This window comes from Halichoeres trimaculatus, unplaced genomic scaffold, assembly GCF_033239565.1.
Source record: "Halichoeres trimaculatus isolate MK-OKI-2021-1 unplaced genomic scaffold, fHalTri1.1 fHalTri1_scaffold_11, whole genome shotgun sequence".
NCBI classification, from domain to species: Eukaryota; Metazoa; Chordata; class Actinopteri; order Labriformes; family Labridae; genus Halichoeres; species Halichoeres trimaculatus.
This window is the reverse complement of record NW_027437189.1, coordinates 10,574,378-10,600,845: the sequence shown is the minus strand read 5'-3', so window position 1 is coordinate 10,600,845 and position 26,468 is coordinate 10,574,378. Positions and strand designations below refer to the sequence as shown.

The following is a 26,468-nucleotide window of genomic DNA, read 5'->3' as shown; positions in this document are numbered from 1 at the left end:
CACGCACTGTTAAGTATGGTTTAAAGCATGTCAGACCTATATTTGTCAGTGTTTTCCAAATATAAAACCTGTGTCAGCCAATCAGGATGAACCCCTGTCATTCAGCTGTGACACTTGGGAACCCAAAACTCTGTTTCCAGGCATATATGAAACCATCAAACCATAGTTTTCCAAAATCTTCACTTTGACCTGAGTTTTCACTAAACTACGGTTTCATGTGAATGACATGAAATGACAAATTCACATTTTAAATAATTAATGACAAATTGAATTAATTATTTAAGTATCTCATAACACTTTTAATTTCTTGATTAAATAATGATATATTTATTTAATAATTTATTGATTTTTTCCCCAGTATTTAAAATTATTGACATAACCCTTTATTTAATCAATTATGTATATAATAAATTTATGTATTTATATATTTCTTTTTGGCATTTTTAGTCCTCCAATAGGGAACATCCAGTTTAGAAAATCCATTCAGTTATCATCACAAGCTTTTTCCCTCTGAAACAAAAGTTTAAAAGCAATGAAATAATGAAGAGTATAATTTTTTTCTGTTTTTATTAAAATCCAGACATGAAACTCAGCCAGAAATACAAGAACAAAAAGTCCAATGAGCATAATAAACATCAACATAACACTGTACTGTTGCACTGTGACTAGCGGGCACAATATTGCATTTGTCTATGGCACATTTACATATTTTGTTGAGGAGAGAACAAGACGGGTGTTAAAGCACCCTGGTCAAAAAGGGAAAGCGGTCACGATGTGGACCATTACAGTGAAATCTTATGGGTTGATTGGAATGTAGACAACAGAAGGCCACCGTACCTCAATCACTGAACAAGTCAAACAGCTCACATCACAGGGACTTACTTCAGGTTACCCTAATGTAACTGGAAAACTAATCGCTGACCTGCTCTAGTTGGAGACAGAGGCTTAAATCAGTTTTTATTCCAAATTGATGTCTATCTTAGAAAAATGATACTTCTTTGGAGTGTTTTGCATTTGCAACAGAAACTGAAATCCCATTTACAAACTGAAATCCCATTCACAAAGTAATTTAAAAATTAATTTGAATCTATTTGATCAACATTTTTAAGAAATAAAAGATGAGAATGTTAAACGAGTTCAACTTTAGTCAGAACAATAAATATGGTTCCTTTGCCTGTTTACTGTCACACTTTTTGTCATTTAGAGATCACAATCCAGCGGAACTTCATCGTCATTTTTCATTATGAACAACCTGTATCATAAAAACACTTTAAACAGCCTCAAAAGTACAAACCTAAAACTCTGGAGTCAAGTATAAATGTTGCACCTATGCTTGTCCTTCAAAACAGGCCACAGTCTGACGTCAAAATAGTTCAACTTACTGTAGAGCTGAGACACAAAAGAAACACCTGTTTAGATTGTCTTTCACAGTAAGAACTACAACTAGGTTTCAAATACACCTTTATTCATGAACATCAAAAATAACATTATTTACACTGTTGCTGATACATTGTATAATTGAAATATATTTTCCTCTTAAGTAGTAAAATACTTCAGTCTAGTGCTCAGGCTTTACTGTGAAGTGCTCTGTTATTGAGTAAGGTCTAGAGTATCTGAGGTTCATGCCAAGCCAGTCCTGTGGAGTGCAGCCCTGCAAAGCTATGCAGCATTTCAATAGTTAACATATGGAAAAGTCCCAATTGATTCAATGCAACAGATAGGATCATGATTATGTTTTACATTCTTAGTCAAATTCTACAGAAATGCAGTCATGGTGCATAATTATTTTTTGCAGAAACTTTTTCTTGCATCAAATAACAAGCTGTGATGCTTCAGTCTTAATCGTGAAATGCTTGAAGCTCATTTTAAAGTACAGCAACATTTTCATATGCACGTCTGCCCGTGTTCACTACCTCTGTGTTTAAGAAGCCAGATTAACATCATCATACAATGCAGACTGGACACAGACAACAGAACAGCATGTTAGCAGCTTAGAATGAATAATCTTGTGCTGAGTCACTATGATACTGGTAAGATGATATAAAGGGTTCATCCCAGCAAACAGGTACAGAGATCCATAGAAGTAGCACAGAACCAATCAAGTCTATGTATGGCACATGTTTACATCACAAACAAAATTGAAATGTTGAAGACAGAAAATGAAAACTATGAAAGCTTTGAAATTTACATAGTTGTAGCAATGCATACTTTTTTCCCCACAGAAACAACAGGATTGGGGAAGCTTCAAGCTGTTCTTAGCTTTAAGTCACCAAACTTAATGAGACTCAGTGGTGCTGGTCACAGACAGGAAGTTGCAGATCTAACATTGACATGTAAGTATGAAACTAGTACACCGACAGACTTACTAATATGATGCTTTGAATGTGAGGAAATAATAGGGAAAAATGGAAGGAAATAAAGTGTGTGAAAGATGGAAAGAGTTACAAGATTTGTGTTTTGTTTACCTGTGCTTTAGCTCCCATTTTTTACTCCTGAAGTAAAAGAATATCATATCTATCAGTAAAAGGCAACTGAGTGATATCCTTCATGGTTATCACCCAGAGACACTTTGAAGTATTTCTTTCTTTAAAAAATAATTGATTTTCAGACAGTTCTATGGAATAAATCCCAGTATTTGTTGAAACAAATGAATGTGTTGTGTTGTGATGTGCAGTCATTGGTCCCTGGTTCAGTTCAAAGATCAATTATTTCACTACTGACACTGGCAGAGTCGTCATGTCTGCTGACCTCCAGGTAACTCCGTGACCCCACAGGCCTTCCAGCCCTCCCTCGCGCCCTCTCTGAGTCTGGGGTGATGAACGGCCGTGTGTCGTCCACTCCATCCTCCAGATGTCCTGTTGATGTTCTGGAAGGTTGAAGCGACACAGGGCAGGACACTGATGAAGGGACACTTACAGTGTTCCCAGCCCACCTGTGACCCTGGTGGGAAGGTGTTGGGGGTGCAGTCACCTGTCTGCTGGGAACACTGCTAAGAACGCTGCCCCCCAGTGGCATGGAAGACTCTGTTTGGGCATCACTGCTCTCAGATAGCAGCTGAGGATCACTGTTCCTGCGGAGCCAAGGCCCTGGGCTGACCCCAGATCCCGGGGAAGGGGACTGTGAGGTAGGGTTTAAAGGATGAAACAAGCTCCCTCCTTCGAGCAGATGCTCCCGGTGCAGTGCTTCATCTATACTGCGGGTCAGGTCGATGGGAGATGGAGGCCTTAGGTCAAACTCGTAAAAAGACAATGAAGTGTCTCTGTCCTGATCCAGGCTACCACTCACTGAGCGCTGGGGAGGCCGTCCAAATGCCTGCAGTCTCAGTAGGGAGCCCGTGGAGCCGTCAGATATGCCTCTTTCTGCAGAGTGGCCTCTGTGGTTTCGCCCCCTGTTGCTGTCTTTGACGCAGCGTGGCTGAGCTGTGGACTGCTCATGGTTCTGATTCCTGATCAGACTCTTGCTGATGTCAGCACCAGGTCGCTCCTGGCCAGCCCAGTTGTTAGGAACCTCCCCAGGTGCTCCCCCTCCTCCTCCTCCACCCCCTCCCACCCCATTACTGTCAGACTTTCTGCAGGGCTTCCCCCTCAGGCTCTGGACAATCTTGGACCAGCAAGTGTGTCTTTGGTTAGAGCCAACAGACTGTCCAGGGGATGGCAGGTCTCCTGCTCCCCTACCATCTTGTCCAGTCTCCTCTCTTCCCCTGCATCCCTGAGGTCTCCAGAACACCCATGAACCCAAGACAAGGAGGGATAACCCCCATGAAAGCTCAAGAAGACGAGCCCAGAAGTGCACCAGCCACCATCCCCAGTTGAAGCTTGTCCAGTCCCCCAATAGTCCATAGAGCCACAAAGTAGCGTGTACATGCAGCCCACAGCACAGAGATCCCAGAACTGCACACACTGCAAGCACTCTCCCCAGACTCACCCCCATCCACCTTCTCCCTGTCCACACCTTTCGCCCTGCTTCTTCAGGGGCTCCAGGGTAGGGATTTAGAGGACAACGTAAACGAGGAAAGACGTAGCAGAGAAAGCCCAGACACAGAATCAGACCCCAGCACAGGGACAGGACCTGAAGGGTGACAGGCACCAAGGGGGACAGAGCAGGGGAAAGTAGATCTGCTGCGAGTAGAAGGGTACACTGTAACACAGCTAACACAGCGACAAGAGGTGGACGCTCCAAGGTTGGAGTTAACACACTTACTCCTTTAACCCTCATTGCAAGCAGAGCCAAGGCAGCCTGTGCCCACACAAGCAGGTGTAGAGGCAAGTTGTAAAGGGCTGCAACTGCAGGACGAGGGAGGAACTTTCTTGTGCCGTAGGGATCAATTAGAAACAAAGCCGCCCTAAGGCCTCCAACCAGAAACAACAGAGCGTTGGCAAGTGCAAGAGCCCCTCGATGTGGACAGTTTGCACCGGGGGAAAGAGTGAGGCCGAGAGCAGCTCCAGCAAACAGGAGAAGGAAAAGGCTCGCAGAGCCATAGACATGCAGCTCCCAGGCAAAAGCCAAAGTTCGACTCAGGTCGCCCCAGTATAGAAGTGTGGCATTGGGTGAGGGGCTGGCACCGGGGGTGGGGACTGGATTTAAAGTGGAGTGTGGAGCTTGGTGAGGATGTCCTAGGAGGATGGATAGGTTCTTCTGAACAATACTGGTCTGATAAGTGGGGCTTAACTTTGTTCGGGCAACAGGTACAACACCAGTAGCAAGGAAGGAAGAGTTCCCTTAAAGACAAAAACAAAAAACAGAGATTAAAATTTCTAAAATATGAAACTCAAACATTAATTCAATTCACATTCTGTTAACGGCATTAGTTTGAATGGTAGGATAGTGATAAAACAGAACATGAAATCCTAATTTGTAGCCACTAGAGGGGTGTAGCTCCCCATTAAAGACAAAAGCTGGAACCGTGAAGCCCTTAAGCTCATTACTGTACTCAAACAACCACTTTACCAAGGTCTACTCATACATAGCAAATATGAAGACAAGTCTGATCAGGAATCTCATTAAACTGTAAGATTAAATACATAATAGGTTGAAACAGTTGTTTTCATTTGCCTGCTTAACTGAGGCCAAATACTGCATGTGAATCAACCAATGAGCTGCAAATTAAGTCTCAAAAATAGCTAATTATTGAAATAACATACTTAAACCACAGACAGCACTCCTCTGTGCTAACGTAACTGTTCTAATAAACACACACAGGGGCATTTTTAACAAAATAATGCATCTGTTAAATGGGATGACACATGATTTGGACAATCCTTTTACCAAAGTCTAATAGCGTGTTGCTTTCATTTGCATCAGCTAATGAAAAGATATTTCAAAAGGGGGCATGACCTTGTTTAATAAAAAGAACTACATTAGCAAAATGAGAAAATCTGGTTATGATTCAAATACATGGCCACAACATGACAGTGTTTAAATTAATGTAGCAGACATTGAGCTGTACAGAACTAACTGGAATAAATGTGCAGTTGCTTAATGTGATGTAATTAAAAGAACAGCTACAGGAATTACATAACAGTTCACTGCAAAATTAACCCATGAACCAGGAAACACTTTATCTCTTTATGCTTTTACGATACATAACTAACTTATAAAAACATTCCATTTATGAGAAGTTTTCATGGCACTAAAGGTCACCTTCCATTGTATGAAAAGAGTAATTAAACACATAATGCATGAGTCATGGGACAAGACAACACCTCCCCAATGTGGTACCTTATTCTCTCTTTCTCTCTCTGGCTTTTCTCATGCTAACACATACTTCTGTTTGTTTAAGGCACTCCACCTTATCCTCCTGGAAACACCCAACACTATTATAATCCCAGGGCCCTTCATCACCATGAGCTTTGTGAACTAAGTGTATGGCTAACACGCAGCTTAAAAGACCGTATACAATAACAAACAGAGGAAGGACAATGAAATGGTACTTTGGAAACCAGTGAACTCAAAAACATGATGGCTCTATTACTAATGAGGTGCTTAGGAAAAAGTGGTTGCCACAGGGTTTGGGGGCTAGGATTATATCATAGGAATTGTTTAACACAAACTAATGTTGACTTGATGGATGGGGGAACAACATGATTAGTGGTTAAACGCTCCAACTATCAGCCTTTAAAAGCCCGTCCTCAAACCGTAGAAGGCATCCATAAAGCTGACACACTGACTGATTACTCCCTCTAACATGTGTTTCACCTTCTGGCACCACTCCGCTCCACTGCTCTTCACTCACACACACACACACACACACACACACACACACACACACACACACACACACACACACACACACACACACACACATACTCACCATTTCGCTTGCAGACTCACTCCAGTGCGTTCTGCACTCAGATCACAGACACACGTCTTTATTTATCCAAAGGTATGTTTTACTTCCTTCCCTAAAACTTTTTTTCCTCACAGGAGCAAGATCCAGACACATTCCAGATGTTCTGATCAGATTTCACAGCTGGATACACTTAAACTTTCCCGTACCCTTCAGTTTTTTTTCAACACACATACGCACACACATGCCCACTGCTTTCCCTGCTTGCACTGCCTTATATGTCCACATGGTGCAAGTAACTACCAAAATAAATATCCTGTTTTATCTCAAAGGACATACATTCATTTATTACACAGACTCAACTGTGGAGGCAAACATGCAAACAGTTCAAACTGGTTCTGACGTGGATCAGGCTGTTCATACTTTCGAGACACCTCCCTCTAGACTTCAAATGTGGTCATGGAACAGGAGCGCCTGTACGACATTAAGATGTTTTTCTCATGGTATCTTAGTGACTGCCTCATATACTCCATGTGTCATGCTTTTCCTTTTCCTCTACTTTTTCCTCCTCTCTCCCCTCTTCATCCTTTCCTCCATGCATCTGGATTTCATTACCCTCCCCACTCCTTGCATTTCTATGCTTGTACCTTTCTTCAAGCCCACTTCACCCACCCTATCTACCCTCATCTGTATTCCCCACTGTCTCTTTCACAAACCCCACTCTCTTCTTGTCTATCTCTCTTTGCCTGGATTCCACCCGCCCCCCTCTTGAACCCTCCCTTTCACCTCTTGATCATTCTTTCCTCCTTCACTTGGTTTACCCCACACAGCTACCACCCCACTTTTCATGGAAAAGTTTCTCTGATTCTTTCCCCCTTTGAAGCCGTTTCCAGAGTCTTCCAGTAAAAGAGTCACAGCTGCACAAATATTTCCATTTATAATCAAAGGATAATGGACACTCTGCAGCTATAGTCAAACAGAAAGCACAGGGTGTTCTTTTCTTACCTGTCCTTGATGTCTGTATAGTTGTGCTGGCTCTATTTCTTCCATGTCGTGCTGTTTTGTTGGGTTGATTTGTTGTTTTGGGGGTTGTTAACACACTGGTTGTAGATGTGTTGGTCGATTGTGGTGTTGTGGCAGGGGCTGGCTGTCCTGCATTCTTTGCTGGTTTATCAACAGGGCCTGTGGTGGTGGTGGTCGTCGTTTGGGGCGATGTCTCAGCTGCAGAGTCCTGCTTTGGAGTAACCCGTGTAGTCGGAGGAGTGATTGCAGTCAACTCTCCTTAAAACATTGAGAAAGACTTGTTTAGAAAGGGGTGTAGATTCCAGGAAAGTTTCCAAACATTTTCTTGGGAATTTAGAGCTCTGGATGGAAATTTTCAGGGTTTTGTTGCTGTCAACTTAAATGAATTTTTCTACAACTTTCTGGGAAATTTTCAGAAATGTTAACTCAAATGAGGTTTTCAAAAATGAACTTGGTTGAATCTGATTGAATGCAAATTCAACTGTGTACCATGAATCAAATGTGCAAACAATTCCAAGCACATTTGATCATCATTGATCACTACTTCACTAGCCTACAGCATTTCCACTGAGACCACATTTTTGCATTTGGGATCTAAAAGTCCTGTCAAGGTTAGTTATGATGGTAAAGACATTTGATGGTTTGATTTCATTTCAAGTTATGGGCACATTTAGGTTAAGTTAACAAAATGCTCATTAAAATGTGTAAAATTTTTAGAGACTTGCCATGAAAAATATTTATGACTTTATTCATGACACTTAGGACGTGGTCACACTGGTCAACCGTGCCGTGCCTAAGCACGCTTCAGCCCTAAAGCATGTTTGAAATGGCCAGTGTGACCGCAACCATGCCGTGCCCAAGCACGATTTGCTTCCGTGCTTTGGCACGCTTTCGAGAGGTGGGCTTCGGCATGGTTTACTTCATGCAGGAGCACAAGCACGCGGACAGCGCGTGCGATCTATGAGGTATGGCCGCTGCGAGTGCATCTCTTGACAATCATTTTAGATATAGCAGGGGTGTTGGAGGGCTGAGTTGGGCGAAAACGACTTAATATAGGTCCGAAAGTCACTAAAGTTGTAGCAGTGTTCTCTGTGTCTTATTGCGTTGACTCTGATGAGATCGCGCTTCATGTAAACAGACACTTCACGATGACGTAGGCGATCCATGCGCGTGTCGTTGATACCCGCTAAAGTCTGGTTCATATAGGGGTAGTGTGACCGCTGGCCGTACTCTCCAGCTGGGGAACAGCGCTGCAGGGGGGCAATCGTGCCTAAGCATGGCATGGTTTGGATGGCCAGTGTGACCGTGCCCTTAGACTCAGGAAAAATTCTTGAAAATTAATTTACAATATGACTTAAAATTATTGCATTGGACATGTTGTGTCTGCTTATAAAAAAAACAAAATGTTTAATGTTGATTTATAAAAACATAACCAGGTAAATGCAGTTAGCATAAGTTCATGCAGGACACGGAAGTCATACGCCCAGTTGCGATCAGCTGACAGGCTGATGTTCAATCTCTAACCCCTCTCAACCAATCACAGCGTGTGTCTAAAGACAAGGCACCGTTTTTAAATCACTTCTCACTCTGTCTTATCCCTTTTTCCTCTTTGCTACTCAGCTGCCGCTGTCTTAATAACTCCTCCTTCAACCCAGCTATTTAGACTCTGTATGTATCTTATTGATCTTTTTGATCTGTATGTATGTATGGGGTTTTGCTATGCACTCCTCTAGAAATCTTGAGCAGGCTCTCGGGTAACTCAGGGAGTACTCTGAAAAATAGAGCAATAACGCCAATTCTAACTATCTATTTGGCAATAAATGGTTCAATGTATGACAAGAGTGTTGCTGACTGAAATGCAGTTAACATGAATTCCTAAAAAACTCCCTAAAAGCCCTATCAATTTCCATGGAAAGTTTCCAACATGAAGTAAAGGTTTATCTAAATGTCATGGAGCATGTGTCGTCATATGTCTCACCTGCTAACACTGCAGTCCGAAGTGTGGCCTGTGTCACCAAAGGGGACGGTGTGGCCCTGATCTCAGTCTGTGCAGATGCTTGATTGGCCGTTGTAAGCTCAAACAGATGAGGCTTCACAGTCTGGCTTCTCCTCGTTGGTGTTTTTGCATCAGAAACCTTCGATAGTACAGTCTGATCCTCAGGTCGATACTGTGCCATTTCATCTGTAGCTGATGGCGAAGAAACAGGTGACTCCTCTGTCATTGTGATAATACTACCTGATCCCAACCCCTGTGGATCATCATCATCTGTGTCTATAAAAGTTTCTTTCCGTGGAGTTATAGATTTTACACCTGCAGACTCAATGACAGCAGAGGAGGGCAAAGTGGGCAAAGGTGGAATTGAGTCTTTTGTTGTAGCATCCCCTTTAGCTAACGCAGTAATCATTGCTAAGCTGGCTGTGTCAGTTCTAGGCCTGGAGGCGGCAGTTTGAGTTAAAACTGGTCCGCTGCTGAGGTTCTGTGTCGAAAGGGCAGATATAAAAGACGAAGTGGACTGTGCAGAAGGACTGGATGTTCTCTGACCCTGTGTTACTGCAGTCAAAGTTGTCACTCTATCCTGGGCTGTAGCTCTGATAGGCACATCGCTGCGCCCTCTGGGAGGCAGAGAAGGCCAGAATCTAGGACTCTGTTTGGTTGGCTGAGGTGTGGCATTTATAGGGAGGTTTAGACGGGAGAAGGATGGAGAAGAGCCGATGATGGTTTGGGCATCTGAAGGATAAAGTAGGGAGAGGAGGAAGCCAAGGAAAAGAAGACACGTGGCCATGGTCTGCCTCTGAGTGGTCAGCTGTGACTGGTCCCTCTGGCTGCCTGCCTGTGTCACACCATTCTTCCACGTTGCCTCTGTTGACACAAAAAAAAAATCTTGAGCTCATGAATCACAAACAGACCAAACAAGCACTGATGGCATTTAAACAAAGTGAAGGGAAACAAGCCAAAAAAGTTATTTCATCTCTGACTTACTCACATAAACCTGAGTGTTCTTTAGAGTCATGAAACAGAAAATATCTGTGGGAATCAAAGAACTGCTGTAGCATCGATGTATTGATTCAGAAGTCCAATCCTATAAGTTTTAGTAGCACAATACTGAGACACTCAGGGTTTTGTCAGGTATATGGTTTCAGGAAATATGGCACATATGATGACACATGCAAACGCAAGAGTTCAGTGTGTTAACTTTTATAACAAGGAGATCCATCCAAATGATGAAGACTAAAAACAGAGTTTGCAGATGGTTTTCCTCTGTGGCAGATGGACACAAACTTTTTTCTCTCACTATCTCTGCCTAAAATGTCTTTGGATGAATATCAGCTTTTTTTTTCTACATGTGAATCTTACATATTTGGTTCCACTACTCCCTATTCTGTTTAGTTTTGTGTGAGCTATGGATGCTGACAGCTTTAACACCTAGTGTAGTGAAGCTCTGAAAGCCCAGTGACACGCAGAAATCTCCCGTCTCTTGAGGGTTACGCAATCCTGCAAGTCATCTCGCTAAACAGCTGCCTGTCACATCCCCTCCTCAACATGCACCTTTTTTAATTTGAAAACACCCATTTTCTTCTACAGTTTAAGCCTCTGACTAACACAAACCTCCCTTTTTCACATCAGTATCTACATATGACTCACAGTGGGAGATAACCTTGAGGAGTGGCAGTCAGCGTCACTGTGAAACTCCGGATGAAACAGGAGGAGGGGATGCACAGAAAGAGAAATCAGTGCCTATGGGAGAGTCCATTCTGCTGCCTGTGACTCACCTAAGGTCCATTCACAGCCGCAGTGTCTTATTCTCTGAGAAGTGACTGCAGCTGCACGCTATGGCTGGCATGTGCAATTCGTGCTCACCGGCACATTTAAGATGTGAGCAACGTGTGTGAGTGTATGGAAAGAACATGTGTAAGTATGTGGGTGTGAACAAGGGGTCAGTCATCAAGCAGGAAGTCACAGGTCATACTGTAGGTATTTGGAGAAGTAAGCATACAAAATAAAATCTTAGCTCGCTTTTTGCTTTCAGTAATGTTTTGTTTTCCATTTTTATTGTGTTGATGTTACACAAGAGCAGCTGCAGAGAAAAAAAACATCCAAGAGTGCAGTAATAGAAGCGCTACTCTATCTCAATCTCCACCTACTCACAGAAGCTCCAGTGTTTATTTTTCTTTCCTGTCTAATCCACCTCTTCTTCTCCCAGTGTAGTAGGCTGTTGGCCAATCCAACATATGATTAATTGCTGTTTTCCCCTTTACCTTCTGTTTTGCTTGTTCCCTCTTGACTGGAGCTGTTTCAACACAGGCTGAAAGGAGTACTGAGATAGAGTGATAAGGTGGATAAGAGAATAAAGAGATAAGAAAGACGAGTAGGCAAAAGGAAAAAGATAAAGATGGAAGGTTAGAGAAGGTGGAGGAGGGATGATGATGGTAATGAAGCTGACAACAGAGGGTACAGCATAGGGAGGGAGCAGGAACTGAGGCAATCTGACAGAAATTAAGACTGAGAGGAGCATGTGAGGCCATAATTTCAGAGGATTTGGAGATGGCTTGTGGATACAAAGTGACTGAAAACAAGGAGCAAAATATTTAGGAGAAAGGAGAAGAATCACGAGGAAGCTGTGTTTCAAGATGAGCAGGTTTGTTGTGGTCTAAGCAAAGGCATGGTGGTCCCTCCAGGAAAGCATGTGGGGGAAAACTGAGCCTGCTTCACCTTTCCTCTGAGGTTACTGAGGCAGGTGTGAAGTCTCTGGCAGCCACACATAAACAACCTGACTATTGAGAAACTGCTTTTAGTAAACACACTATCTGGATCCAGTGTAATCCAGCATACCCCAGCCTATGTATTTGTATTAAGAGAGAGATTAATGAGGCCAATAAGATTAAGTGAGAGGACAGAAACACGCTGCTGCTGCTGCTGCTGCTTTGGAAACTCTCATCATTAATCTCATCTCTACACATGGCCATATGCACAAACATGCTGGCCAGTGCTCTAAAAATGTGGCTGGATTTGCTCAATTCGACCTTATTTCTTTATCATGCTAATACAAATGGTTGGTGCAGTGAATAGCATGCCAAAACCAGAAAATTCTAGATCAGTGCATTTGGCTATTTTTAGGATTTGCCTTGACTATTACATGCCTCTCATCCCCTAAAGTGTCTTAACGCGACATCCCTCTGAACAGTGAGTAAAATACAGACCCATATGCTCATGAGTTAGACAGCATGTCCCTTTATAATTGTCCCAGAGGGAGAAAGCAGATGGGTGCTGGGCCAGTGAGAGTATTTTTGTCATGTTCAGCTCCTGGGGGCGGGGAGGCACATCACTCTGTGTTAGATTTGAGTGGGGTTTGCATGTTGTGTAGATGTCGTCACTGTCTCTCGCACAATACGTTCTTTATCCAGAGCAGGAAATGCCAGCGGATAATAAGCAATATTACAGCTGCAAGCAGCAGTCTGAAGATTACTTTAAACTCCTTGTCCACAGTATAGACCTGCTAGTTACACAATAACATGACTCAACACAGCTGCTACTAATCTATTCATCATTACAGTGATGTCATGTCTACGCTTATTTATTAAGAGGGTCAGAAAATGTCTGTACTTTACACAAGGAGTTTTACTGAGTTGAATGGGCAGTTAAGTTCTTTTGGAGAGTATCCTTCTTCCCAAATGCTTTCTCTCTCCACTGCCAGATTCTAAAAAGTCTGGCAGAGAACATTTTCCATCAATTTGTGTGAATGTCTCCAGGAGCAGACACGATTCTGTTTGTGTACAGAAGGACCTGTGTCTTTTCATGTACACGTGTCTCTACAAGCTCGAGATATCTTGATCAAGCTTCTTATGGTCTGCCTACAGTGTAGAGAAAGGTGGATCTATTCTCAAAAAGACAAGAAAAACACTTACTTGCCTTGAAGCAAATATCTTAATAGAGTAAATACTGTTCTGGTTCCCCTACCACATGTAAAGTCATCACACATATTCAAACACAAGCAGACCACGGTTACGCTAGCCGCTTTCTGAGGCTGTAAACAGACGTAGATATGCTTCAAGCTAAATGCTAACGATAGCATTAAAATTATGTTTTGCAGGTTAAACTTATAGTGTTAGCATTTGTTTTAAGTGTTAGCATGCTTTGCTAAAAATAGCTTTGGTATTAGGTGTAGGAGCCCAAACAAAGATGTCAGCTAATGTTAATAATCACAAAGGAATATATGTTTAATTTGCTATTACATTGAAAAGTGGGTTAAAATTACTTTTTTTCTACATCCTGATCAGTAGTTTTATTTTGAAAGTGCCTGGTTTCTTGGCCGAAACTGTCATAACTTTACCAGAGTGATACAGGTTTTTAACCTATTGTTAAACTTTTCCTTTTTTTGTCTTCTTTTTTGTCTTTTTTAACTACCAGGTGAGATTATTGGTGGAATCTGTTTTTTTTTTTGTAACCTTGCATTCAACAAGCAAACAGTCAAAACTATTCGAGCTCTCTTTTTGACTTGCCTGTTTTTGCTGTGGAGGAATCTAAAGGAACAGAGCATCAATCTGTTTGCTTTAAAAGTTGGAATCTGCATTAGAGATGGATTGTCACTGCTGCTCACTATTAGCTGATTATTAAAATAGTACCCACCCCTGCAGACATAAGGAAATAGTTACTCCTGTTGTTGTAAGCTAGTTAAATAGGACATATGAATGGAAATGATCAACATGTCTATACCTATTCTGATATTACCTTGTAAAGTTTGTACACAGTCTTATTTTTGTTCTTTTTTTTTTTTTTTTTTTTTTTTTAGTAAAAGTTCCTCTCAGAACACTTTGGTGCTTTAGAAGTCTCTGTTTTTCTCCAGTGCCTTACCTGTTTAACAGCAACTGGCAGTGATGCTTTCTCGTGTCATTGAGAATATTATGATGTTACTGTGGAAGTGTTTTGTCATTTGATGGCAAATAGCAAACAGCTCTCAGTTGCCTAAAAAACACCAATAGTGGTTTAATATTACATAACATCCAAAGGGGTAGTAAAACAACTGGGAAAACTATCACTAAACAGTTATTTGAATACTTAACAATCACAACACACTCCTTTAAGGTATCAGACAGAAAGGGGTCCCAGATAAAAACAGGGTCACCAAAACCCAGAGAGATACACTGCAAAAAACTTGAAGCTTATTGAGTGTTTTTGACTTATTTTCTGTAGAAAATGCCCTTTCAGACTTGATATGAGCTACATTCACCTTACCAGTCTCAATTCAAGATATTTTAATACAAAAATGAGGTTTGACTTGTTTGGAACAAGTTTAAAAAATCTGCCAATGAAACAAGAGAAAAGTGACTTGTATAAAGACATTATTCTAGTTTCATGGAAATTTTCTGGCAAACTTTTCTTGTTTCATTGGCAGATTTTTTGACTTGTTACAAGCAATTGAGATCTCGTTTTTGTGTACCATGCAGTGTACTGAAAAGCTGAGCTCATAACCACAAGTGTGAACGTAAAGGAAACTGAAGGAATCAACATAGTTAATGGGAACTGACCTCTGGGACTCATAAATGACAAGACTAACTTTTAAAGTCAAGCTTTCCAATTATTTTTTTTTCATTTTTATGTTTAAACCAAGGTAGAAATTAAACAACCCTTGTGTAAACTTGTAGGAGACATGTTTGTCCTCTCTGTCACTTCCTATATCAAACTATGAGGCAATGTCTTTGAGTAACCAAGACCTTGTCACATTCAGTATCAATGTGTGCCTCTATAATGAGCAGAATTTGGCTGTCAAAGTCACCCAGGGACAGAGGTAGTCCAAGCCGGAGACAAGAGTCTGTTAATGGGCAAAAGAGAACATAAAACAAGTGATAAAAATGACAAGAAATCAACTGTAGGAATCAGATTCGATGAGGCGAAGGAAAGCAGTATTTTTGCAGTGAGAGCACAAACTGAACAGACACAGAGAGCAAAGACAGGGGAATAGTGAAGATTGACAGAGCAAAGCACAGAGACGGACGCACAGAGACTGGAATAAACCTGCTGTGTATCAGTGTGGTCTGCTGCACTGCAACGAATGCTCAGTCCAAGAGAGCAGTTAAGGATTACTTGGCATACAGATGTATAACTTGTTTGTGCTGCGCCATGCAGGGGAGAGCTGGGACTGTGTAGCCATGTATGTATGTGAATTTGTGAGTATGTGAGACACAGAGAGAAACAGAGAGCAGGGGAAATGGAAGTATGTGTGGTTAACTTGGTATGTGGGTAGTGGGGGGAGGTCGCAGGTTTGACCGTTACAAATTCCACACCTTGGAATAACATATGGATTGCAAACAGCTCTGGCAATATTCTCTTGGTTATTTCAATAAAAGCTGAGACATTAAAAATATTTAATAAAACAGGCTCTTCATTATGAAACTGATGTATATACCAGGAGATATATGAGCTTTCAAATGAATTAAATTCTCCAGTAAGGTAGCAGGCAACATTTCCCAACTTCTGCACCTCTACAGCTGCCCATTCAGCTTCTCAGACAAACCAGTGCCTGTTAAAGATGCCGCTCTCTCGTAGCACTCCGCTGCCTAGGGTGGGATAACTCCAGCAGAGCCACCGACCACACAGTGAGGTCATGCCGTATGAAGAGAGGAGGCTCCAGAACCAATTGTGGATGCTTTTGATCCTCATTTGAAGAGGATGGCCAGCTTAAAAGTGCTGAGCTGCAAAACATCTTTGACTGATGTTCCGCCTTCATTCAAGCCACAGATCAAAGGCTGAAGGTCAGAGGGAGGCATTTCAAGAGCGCTGTGGCTATGCTACACACACATTTTTAACAGATCCAGCCCTGCATTCAGAGGTAAAACATAGCTTATTGACAGGTTGTAAAGAAAGCTCACCAGATCACTTCTATCATCAACAGTGATTCAAGGGATAACCATAAGTTGGTCAACACAAATTCCTTGAATCACACCCTTAGAGATATTAAGTCTGTGACTGACTAAGACAGCCGCTAAACCACCTCAAGCCACAAAAACACTTTCAGTCAAGCAGATTACAGGCATCCAAAGTCATAACTTCTGCTTGGTTCAAGATGTAAACCACAGCTCAGCGTCAACCCAGAACTCACACTGCTACAGCTGGATGCAATAAAATGCCTGCTGTGTTAAGTGGGGTGTTGTGTGGCAATCGTTGAACTTGCAAACAGATTGTATGTATATAAAAAACGACAGTATCATTTTGTAGGTCTCAGTGCGTATTACATTTTATGAGCACAGACAAAGAACTTAAGGACAAATCACGTCTAGAGCTTTGGAGGTTATTTCTTTCTTTGATTTATATTTTGTTTTCCTTTCTGCAAAAGCAATTCTGTTCAGGACGGATTGTTCCGGGCAGTGTGTCATGTCTGAGCAAACTGGACAGTTTCCTATTATTCAGCAGTCAGCTTCAATGTATCAGGCCATTTATATGGCACAATTTTTCCTCTGAAGATTTAAACCTATCAAAAAGTAACTCCATACTGAGGTGTGCAGATGTTTATCACCTGTTCTCATACATTTAAACCCCACTTCTCCATGTGGAGTCAGTCAATAAATCGCAATAAATCAGCTTTTCACATGAATGTGGCCCTTTTCCATTATCAATGTATCAGGATGTGCTGTTTTGTTGAACCAGCTGGCAGGATTGCCTTCCACTCAGCAGCGCTTCAAAGCAGCTTTGCCTGTGCGCTCTTCAGCCAGAGGTGCATTGGCGCGGTCTTCCCCCCACTTTGCCCCCTCATCCCGCAGCTGGATGAGGAACAGGTGAATCCAGACCATCTATGAGCCTCATCCCGTGTGCAGGTGAGCTATCCTACCCTGGTTATTGTTCAGTAAACACACGCCCATCCACTTTCAGAAACAAAGAAACACGTTGCGCACGTGCCAAGAACTGCCAAACAGATACATAGCTCACAAGTGTCTTCTTTTTTTTTATCACAACGCACTCGATTGTTTTCAACTGTTTGTCATTATTTATTTTCCCCCTCAGAAAATAAATAGGATATGAAACATGGAAAGCTACCTGTATCTGTTCAGCATCCAAAAAGCATGGTGAGCATGGTGCAGCGAAGGCTAACAGAGGAGGGTGATTTGGAAGCTGTGGGGATTTATTTTTAGATCACAAAGGGCTTGAGAATCACCAAAATGGATCTAGTTTCCCTGAAAATCCACCCAAACTGAATATGGATAACAAAAGAGCACGTGTTTGGTTGTAGTAACATGTACATAATCACATGAGCAGCGTTCCACTATTATTATAGATAGTAAAGTATTGTAAAAGGCAAACTTACTGTAAAATAAAACAACGTGTTAGTCGGCTATTCAATACTTAGATCACATCACATTACTGTTTAAACTGCTTCAGTTAAGAATACTTTGGATTTAATGATATAGCAATTAAACCAACAATAATTAATGTATCCTACTTACAGTCACGAGGCATTATTTGCGGTCGCTCACGAGGCGTTGCTGTGCAATATTGGTCTACGTTACTATCCAAACGGCAGGCAGGAGGATGTCGTGGCTACAAATGACTGCTCTGCACTTTTTTCCGCTTCAAGTTTACTTTCTTTTGAAGGCCTTAGTTTACGTTAACTACACACAAGAGCAGTGCCCTCTTTGTGAAACTCTGTACAGGTGAAAATAAAAAAAGTACCTAACGTAATATCCCAAAGTTAAAAGCCATCTTAACCGGTAACGTTACCGCGGCACAGGTAGAAACGACGTCACTGCGCAAAGTATCGCCGCATAGCAGCCGCTTCACTGTTATCATATGTCCATCTGTTTCCATTTCATATAGCCTACCTGCAGGTCTGTGCAGCTCCTCTCCGATGGCGTCTTCTGCGGCAGTGAGAATGAGGATTAGGAAATACCGAACCAGCAAAGAAAAGTGAGTCCTCAGCCCAGGTTCAGTTCATATCCCCTGCTGTGTGCACTGTTTTAAAATCCTTCGCTGGGGTAAAAAGGTTTGCTCTCGAAATGCATAGAGGCTGCATTCAGCAGGATTGTACTTCTGCCAGCCTGAGCCTTACAGCCATGGGCGACTACAGAGATGAACGCCCCCTCCGACCGCTCCATCTCTTTCCACATCGCTCCCTCCCTCTCGCTTTTTTTTTTCTCAGATAGACACGATTGCCTTCCCTCCAACCTACTACCAACCTACAACCTGGCACGTCTGTTACGCAACAGCACAGCCGTCCGGCACGCACGCTCTCACGGATAGAGCACTGTCTCACCTTATATACCTTTCACAAAGCGGCAGCCTGCTCAGACAGAGCCCAGTCGAAATGTGACGACACTGGCATTGACATCATCATCATCACTCAGCGTGCAGAGCCTCTATCCAGGTTCTGGGGTTTTTCTCTCAGATATACAAACTGGGAATGAGCCGCTAAGCCTTGAGTTAGATCGCTAACTTGGTGTGACAACAGTCATGTGGAGACAGGTGAGGAGGCACCTGACATTTTTGGCACAGTGTTGCAGCAGCAGCAGCAGCGAGGACAATGAGCAGGGAACAGAGCTGTGCATGAAACTCTAGCTCCCTGCCCTCTAACCAGGGGTTTGTAGAGGGGAGTGAGCCAGCTTGAGCCAAGATGATACTGTTTCCTCATGCTGCACCTTGGCTCGGTGCCTCCCTTTCATCCCCTGTGTCTTATTGTCTCCCAGTCTTACACAAGAAAACAACTCTAGTTCGGACATGCTGTTGGGGGTGAAATCTTGCATAGGATGACAAGAAAGATATGGAGGCTCTTCAAGTCTGGTTTAAAGCAGCAGTCACGCTTTCTAGTGTAGTTACATTCATAGTATCATTTGCACTGTGCACCTGAGTCTTAAAATAACCTGTGTGGCTCAGAGGATTGTTGTAATGCCATTACATTACTACTGAGCCAGCACAAACGCTGTGGGGTTGGGATAGGTGCAGTAGGAATATTTAAAGATGGTAATCTGAGTCTTGCACGTGGATTATGACTTATGCTATCAGTAGGAGATTTGTAATTAAAGCCTGCAATTTTTTTAGGCACTGAATAAATTTTGTGGAGATTTTAACTCTAACCCACCCAAATTGTGTTAAGACTATTTTACTTTTTATGTTTACACCCAGTGTTGATGAAATGAATGCTATGCAGTTATGTCATTGCTGTGATAAGATTATTGTAATGCGGGGAACATTAGAAGGATTTTCATCAGGTGATCTAAAATATTTAAATTTATTTATAATTTAAAAAGCTGTAATGATTCTTTCTGCTGCAGAGGAGTTAATTACATTTGTAAGGAGGTTAAAAAGACGAATAGAAACTCCAGTGGGGTAGAAAAAAAGAATTAACAAATTGAACATGAAGGCAACCTACCGTTTCCATGCTGTCCTTAAAAAAATGATTGTGCAAAATTTCTCATTTGGAAATAATTACTGTTAATCTTCTCCACTGGCAATATGGACACAAGCTGTCCCACCGAAGCAGCATAACTTGCACTTACACACTGCCTCTGACTGACAGCTCTTGCTTCATATGGGGGAATTTTTAGCCAGCTTTAAATAATTTAAAGGGGTAGCAGTATTTATAGATTGCCAATTGAGCAAATACTTAAAAAGGAGGGAGTTAGCTACGCTGACACCGACATCCCCTGCATCATTCTCTTCCACACCCGTATATCCTGTGGATAGTGTTTCTATACCATCTTAGTCCAGGAATGCACAGGAATGTGGTTTATACATTCCACTTAGTCATTTGAATTGATCCTGGTAGTGGCCATGAAATCCAACTCGGCACAGACGGAAGAGGTTCTTTCTCCCAATCTATGAGGCACTGAACCTTAATCCCAGCCACCCAATCATGGATGGAGGGGTCCTATCAGATGGTAGAAAGTGTTCATTTTCTTCAACTTAATAAGCCTCTTTCATTAAGAACAGCCAAGACTTTCATATGCTCCATTATCCACACAGATAAGAGCCGGAAAAGCTTAAGATCTAAGTTCCCCCAGCCAGCTCTGTTGCTCTCAGACTGTCTCTTTGTGGCTTTCCTCCTGCACCCTAAAGTTGTCTAGACACCACAGAATAATCTCCCCGACTCTGGGCCCCAAAGACAGACCTCTATGTGGGGACCGCCTGCCTTACCCCATCCCTCAGCTCCCCCTCAACCGCCTGCTGCAGCTTCGGGTTTCACCACATCTAAAGTGTATCAACATAAGTTTCTTTGAATTTTACCCATCTTTGGAATTGTATGAAACACTGTTATATAATACATCTCCTCAACTCAAGAATAATATCATCCATCATTTTAAGTCGCTGACAGAGTTTGGATTCAAGTGTAGAGATCATTTTTGAGGTGTTCACGTAGGAGAAATAGATATGCAGAACTTTTTATGAACTTGACTGATACAATTAACTTCAACTGGGGATTTGGTTACTTTTTATCCAGTATCTTAGTTGAGTGTATTTTAATCACATGTGGTTCTCTTTGCACACTTTGAGTATCTGTCTGTATAAATTCACTTAGTTTCCACAACTTTAAGTACACCTGAGAAATCTAATCAAATCAACACAGCCGTTTTGCATTAATGTTTCTTTGAGATGCTTCTTACTGGATGTATTCTAACAGATGAATCAATGATGTTGTCATTCTATCCTATTAGTAGACAAAATAAGGATAGATTTCATATATAACTAGTTGTTGTACCTGTTGTTTTGGATTGCAATTGGATGTAAAAGAGAACAACCTGAAATTGTAACTGGGTAGAGATTATCTTTTACCAAATTAACTGAAGTAGCCAAAAACAGGTTCAATGATACAATATTTTATAATGATTTCTACGAGATGTATATAATGACAGATAACCATAAGTTAAAAGATAAGATAAAAGAGTTTTTCTGCTTGACAGTGTACACTTAATAGTATTTCCCCCCATATCTTTCTCCTTCAGAAAAATCTTTTCTCACATCATGTCACTCAGAAACAAACTAATTCAATCTTCCTGCTGCAAATCAGGAATTAAAAGCAGACCCTTCTCTCACGAAGGGCTCCATAAGTGCTGCCCCCTGTTGCCTGAAGGAGGTAACCTAGCTCTCTTGGGAGAAAGCAGACACAATGAGAACCCTCTTAACCAGGGGTCTGCGAGCTTTACTTTCAAAGGAGCCACATTGCCTCAGCACACTTAGAGTAAAGTCATTCCAGAGTGACATAAACTTCTTTATTTTGACAATTAACACTATAAAATTGTATGCATAGTAAAGATCGGGTGAATAATTATCTAATTGAAAAGGTTTGGGAATTTAAAAAATGTGCGTGTGATGTCTGGATCTTTTATTTTAATGAATTTTCAAAACTTAAAAAAAAAAAAAAATTAAATCAAAAATGCAAAAACTTTGAGAAGAAATTTTAAATCTAAAAAATTGCAAATATAAAAAGACAATTTCAAATATTTATAAAACTTCAAAATTTTAAATTAAAAAAAATTGCCAGATTTTTGTTTAAAAAATGAAATTGATAGATCTGAGCAACAATTTTGAATTTGCAAAAATTAAAAAGATAAATATAATTTTATATAAAATTCAATAATTTTTAAATTGTTTATTTTGAATTTGTGCTTTATTTTGAAAATTCTTAAAAATATTGAAAATGTATCCTTATTCATATATATTTTTGTAATTTTTGCAAGTTTTGGCAATTTCAAAATGTGATTTTTTTTTTTGCGTTTTTTTTTCCAAATTTTGAAATTTCAAAACTTGAAAAATCTGAAAACTCTACAATTAGCATAAATAAATTACAAAAAAAGATATTTAATTAATTGAAACATTGAAATATCACTTTAACTCAATTGCATATATCGATGATGTGGCTCAATGTATTTTTAATTTTTAGCTAATGTCTTGTCACATACTAAGCATGTACATTAAGTGGGCACATTGGCAGTTAAATTAGTTCATCAACACAAGATTTAAATCTGTATTTACTTCCAGATTTGTCTTTTTTAGATTTGGTTATCTAACCAGGGGTGTAAACCTTGCGGCTAGCCAGAGGTCTATGGAAGGTTGATGGGCTGTTGATGGAGGTTAGGTAGAGCAGTGGCAGGCTTTATCGCAAGATGTGATGCATGTTTAGTTCAACAAAATGTTAATGCATGATTTGATTTAGTGTCAATGTCTTGAATTATCAATACCCTCTGCAAGAAAATAAAAATTCTTAATTTCAATGATATTTTTTAAAGCTACAAGGAGCCACTGCAAAGGACTCAAAGAGCTGTGCGATGCTCCAGAGCTGCATGCAGACCCTTGCTCTAATTGAATTCCCCAGGCTATCACACAAGCTGAGACCCATCTCTTATATAATATACAAGCCGCTGTAGTGCAGCTTTAGCCTTTGTGTGTCAACATGCGTGTATACAATGTTAAAATTACCATTCCTACCTCCAGCATACTTTCATCCCTCCCTATCTTTTAAAAAAATTGTTATTCCTGTGCTCTCTGATCTACTTTTTCTCTGTTTTCTTCTTCACTGTGACTCTGCCCTGAAGCTGGGCCTCAGCGTCTGTCCAGCTTTACTGGAGTGGGGATGAAAGCTGACTCACATATTCATTAAGACGCATGGCTGCACACAGTTTCACGGATAAACAAGGTCCATGGATGTAAGGCATGCACATATCAACTCATACAGATACAAAAAACATTCATGTACATGCACCTGCTCTCTTATGCCAACATATAAAATTATACATTCAACGTAATATTGTTAATGTTGTAAAGCGTTTGTCTTAGTTTAGACAGACTCATTCCATATACCTTAAAATAAAGGACACAAATACTGCTCAGTCACTTCCATAAAGAGACGGCCATAGTTCAAAGCCCAGAGAGACATGTCCAAGTTGTCACCAGAGACAGTCATGCTTGCCCCAAGAAGTGACAGCAGATAACTGCAATCCCTGCTATAAAAAGAACAGCTGACACAGCCAACTAATGCCTATAGATAAACATACAGACACTATGGCACTTCACAGCCATGCAGCCAAACAGTGTGTGTATGATACAACATACACATATACTATTTCAATCCAGTGTGAGCACTAAAAAAGAACACACCATAGTGGCTTTCTATGACCTATTCAGACTTGAGCAGATGACGTGTTGGTACATGGTGTAACAGTAGCCAAGAGCCATGACAGAAAGTATTCACCCAGAGAAACAGTGATGTTTTTTTTTCTTTTAAATGTATTAAGGGCAGGCTTATATGAAAGGCCATGTTACTCATGATATTCTGCAGAGCACTAACTTTCAACACATACTGCCACCTAGAGGCTTTTGTAGCACCCGTTATGTTATTACCAAGATGGCTGGAAAGAAAAGCTAAAGCTAAAAGGGCACAAAACACAGCTGAAAAGTTTTTTTATTTCATTGTTTAAAAAATTTCAGTGTGCAGCATTTGTAAACTCATAAAAAGTATATGCAACTCACATTTTTGTGTTTTTTTTGTGTCAGTATACAGTGTGTTTACCTCGTGTCACTCTCACATTCTAGACGGACATCTTTGCTTTCTTGCATGCTGACTTGGTTCCTGCCTTCTTCAGAGTCCCATTTGTCTCTGTCTTGATCTTTGCTTTCTTACATACTACTCTCTTAACTTCTTCACAGTTTTCCTCTTCCTTCAGTTGTGGTGTTTCTTTGAGTTTTTGGAACTTCTTGAGGTCAGCACAAAACAAAACCTAAAACAGATATAGACACTTTGTGGTTACAGTAGACTGTAACAGACATGCCAACAACTTGAAGACAGGTAATAAATGATTTCTCACCGAGTGTGCCCAGCCAGCATAAGGTCCCCAGAGTTTTCTAAAAAAGTCTCCTGTGTAGAGACATATTGAAAACATGTGTCAATAACTGAAGAAACCAGTATTTTGTGTACAGTGTAGGTAAAATAATACTTACCAATATCTCTGTGAAGTTTATCTGTGATGCTCTTTTGACAATGTCCAGTAGAAAAGTTGTAGTCGCGTTTGGCAATCTGCCATACGTGTGTGTCTATGGGCACAGCCTCCGTCTTGTCGAGGGACATCAGACATACACAGTCTGCAACCTATGGGATGAGGCACAATTCTTTTTTTCAACAATTAACTTCTTTTAAATTTAAATAAAATACATGTAGGTTCCTTTATCTACAATACCTTAGTGCCCACACCAGGAAGAGTTTGCAGAGCTGCTCGGGCTTGCAAATAAGGGACATTACGCAAACCGTCAAGCCAGTGGAGTCCGTGGGTGTCCATAATCTGTTTAGCACTCTGCTGAAGGAAACGAGCTCTGTATCCAAAACCAAGGTCCCTGAGACATGCCTCTACACTACTGTCTGACAGAAATAAAGAAGAAAACACAGTTACAATGACAATGTGAAGGCCTGTTGTGCTTCAAAAAAAAACCCTACAGTATCATCAGCTACAAGAAAGAGCACAAATGTGATTTTTGTTGCTTAACTCAATGCTTTTTTAATTTTTATTTTTAATGGGTTTCAATTACAATTTTCTTTAAAATAGTTTTTATAAAGGTACAAGGCATCTTCAGCTGCTGGAAAATAAACAAGAGACATAATAATAACATATTTGAGTAAGCAAAATAATCTGTGCTACTCACACACAAGTGAGATATGGAAAAAACTATTGTGAAGACATATTTTCTTATTTCATTGTTTAAGCTCACTGAATCAAGCAAAAAGCAAATAATGAATGGATAACTTATATTACCTAGACCCCACAGACTTCATTCAGATTTTAACACTTAGAGATGGTGCCAATATTTTTAAAAGATTGGAAAAATATGTTGTTAATTTGTGGGGTGAAAAAAATTTGTACCTGCAAGTGAAGACAGGGTAGGAAAGTTGTAGTAAGAGATTTCATCCAGTTTGCATAATGGGGTGCCCAAAGTCTGACACAGCCTCTCTACCATACCCTGGATTCGGGAAATGTGGTTGTTTGAGGTGCATATGAAGGAAAAAAGGCACTCTGTAGGGTCCTGGCGCAGCATCCTCACACCTGAGTGGAAACCAAACATTAAAATAAAAGCACATATCTCAAAGAAAATGTTGCCCTTCAATTCTGTGAGCAAAAACAAATACTGTTACCTGTGAAAATGTCAGCAATGCGCTTAAAGTGGGGGTCTGCTGCCCCCCATTCTTTGTACAGGTCCCCCAGCTTTACATTCAGCTGGAAATAATCTCTGAGCTTCTTCTCATCTTCCTCAGTGTTTTGCTGTAAAGTTACTGATGTTACCTCCTGCTCTTCCTTTATCAAAGCTTCTTCAGATCTGTCCTCAAATTTGTTTATCATCTGCAGGTGGACACCAGCTTTTCTCTTCCTGTCACTTCCAGCTGTACCCCGGTTGTCTTGGTTTTGATAACAGTGGTACCAAATAGTGTCATCTGTTTGAGTCAAGGTCCAAACTTGCCCTCCCATAACTCCGGTCCAGTAGCCTTCTGCAGTTTCTCTCCACCTGTGGGTTTATATGTAAAAAACACTAACAATGCAAGTATCTTTTGGCATGTCTAACATAAAGCATGTAAATGCCCCTTGAGTTAGGCCAACTTACCGGAAAGTTTGTCCACAGGCAAGGGTAAGATCCAGGCGTAGCTCTGATCTCGCACAGGACAGAGATCTCCAGAGTTTGGCCCCAGATGACATCACTGCATGTTTTGCCATACCTGTGTTAATGCTAGCTGCTACCTGTCTATCAACAAACCAAACGAAAGAAAATCTCACTGCTGGCTTGGCTCTTTTGAAATCGCCGTATTTCAATCACGTTTTAAAAACGGCAATCTTTAGTGGAAGCACATGGTGAGAGCATCCGTTTCGGTGCACAATTCATTGTGGCCCCTCAAAAACTCATAGCTTTTCAGTTAGCCTTCACTAGACAACAAAAACGTACCCCACGTAGATATGTTGCCCCAGTTGGGAATAAAAGATACTAACAACTTTCATTTGTCACATCTGAAGTCATTACGGTGACTAGAATTAAAAAATAGTGAATATTTCAATAATTTCACAACTATCCTTTATGAGTTAAATGTTCGTCTGACGCAATATTACCCGATTTCCGGGTAACCCCTCCGTGATGTCAACACAGCAGATAATTGGCTGTCTCTCTTGCAGTAGGCGGTAACTTCAACCATACGTAGCTACGATTGGT

The 26,468-nt window shown here is 41.0% G+C and overlaps 2 protein-coding genes across 4 annotated transcripts; both read right to left on the bottom strand.

Moving 5' to 3' along the window:
• Positions 1 to 550: 550 nt before the first annotated feature.
• On the bottom strand, positions 551 to 18,608 carry LOC141799780 (uncharacterized). Of its 2 annotated transcripts, none has more exons than XM_074682137.1 (4): positions 18,119 to 18,608; positions 9,288 to 10,169; positions 7,292 to 7,567; positions 551 to 4,718 (listed from the first exon to the last, which is right to left on the bottom strand). In XM_074682137.1, exons 2-4 carry the CDS (start codon positions 10,090 to 10,092, stop codon positions 2,695 to 2,697), a joined length of 3,105 nt encoding a protein of 1,034 aa, XP_074538238.1. In that variant the 5' UTR covers positions 10,093 to 10,169; positions 18,119 to 18,608; the 3' UTR covers positions 551 to 2,694. The 2 variants fall into 2 exon arrangements, with proteins under 2 accessions (XP_074538238.1, XP_074538240.1); XM_074682139.1 differs by lacking the exon at positions 18,119 to 18,608 and adding an exon at positions 17,744 to 17,906.
• Positions 18,609 to 23,522: 4,914 nt separating this feature from the next.
• ogg1 (8-oxoguanine DNA glycosylase) lies at positions 23,523 to 26,374 on the bottom strand. 2 transcript variants are annotated; one of them, XM_074681637.1, is made up of 7 exons: positions 25,872 to 26,374; positions 25,408 to 25,775; positions 25,139 to 25,318; positions 24,461 to 24,639; positions 24,225 to 24,372; positions 24,092 to 24,141; positions 23,523 to 24,004 (listed from the first exon to the last, which is right to left on the bottom strand). In XM_074681637.1, the coding sequence occupies exons 1-7, from the start codon at positions 25,979 to 25,981 to the stop codon at positions 23,816 to 23,818; spliced, it is 1,224 nt and encodes a 407-aa protein (XP_074537738.1). In that variant the 5' UTR covers positions 25,982 to 26,374; the 3' UTR covers positions 23,523 to 23,815. The 2 variants fall into 2 exon arrangements, with proteins under 2 accessions (XP_074537738.1, XP_074537739.1); XM_074681638.1 differs by lacking the exon at positions 24,092 to 24,141 and having other exon boundaries at positions 23,851 to 24,004.
• Positions 26,375 to 26,468: the final 94 nt, after the last annotated feature.

Bases quoted from the DNA above. Each gene is read 5' to 3' on its own strand.
- LOC141799780 (XM_074682137.1), bottom strand. From the start codon at position 10,092: ATGGCCACGTGTCTTCTTTTCCTTGGCTTCCTCCTCTCCCTACTTTAT. The intron at 7,568-9,287 runs GTGAGACATATG...CAATGTTTTAAG, and splicing joins TCGGACTGCAGTGTTAGCAG to GAGAGTTGACTGCAATCACT. The intron at 4,719-7,291 runs GTAAGAAAAGAA...TTTGTCTTTAAG, and splicing joins TATACAGACATCAAGGACAG to GGAACTCTTCCTTCCTTGCT.
- ogg1 (XM_074681637.1), bottom strand. From the start codon at position 25,981: ATGGCAAAACATGCAGTGATGTCATCTGGGGCCAAACTCTGGAGATCT. The intron at 25,319-25,407 runs GTAACAGTATTT...GTTTCCACTCAG, and splicing joins CATTGCTGACATTTTCACAG to GTGTGAGGATGCTGCGCCAG. The intron at 24,373-24,460 runs GTATTGTAGATA...CTCATCCCATAG, and splicing joins TTCCTGGTGTGGGCACTAAG to GTTGCAGACTGTGTATGTCT.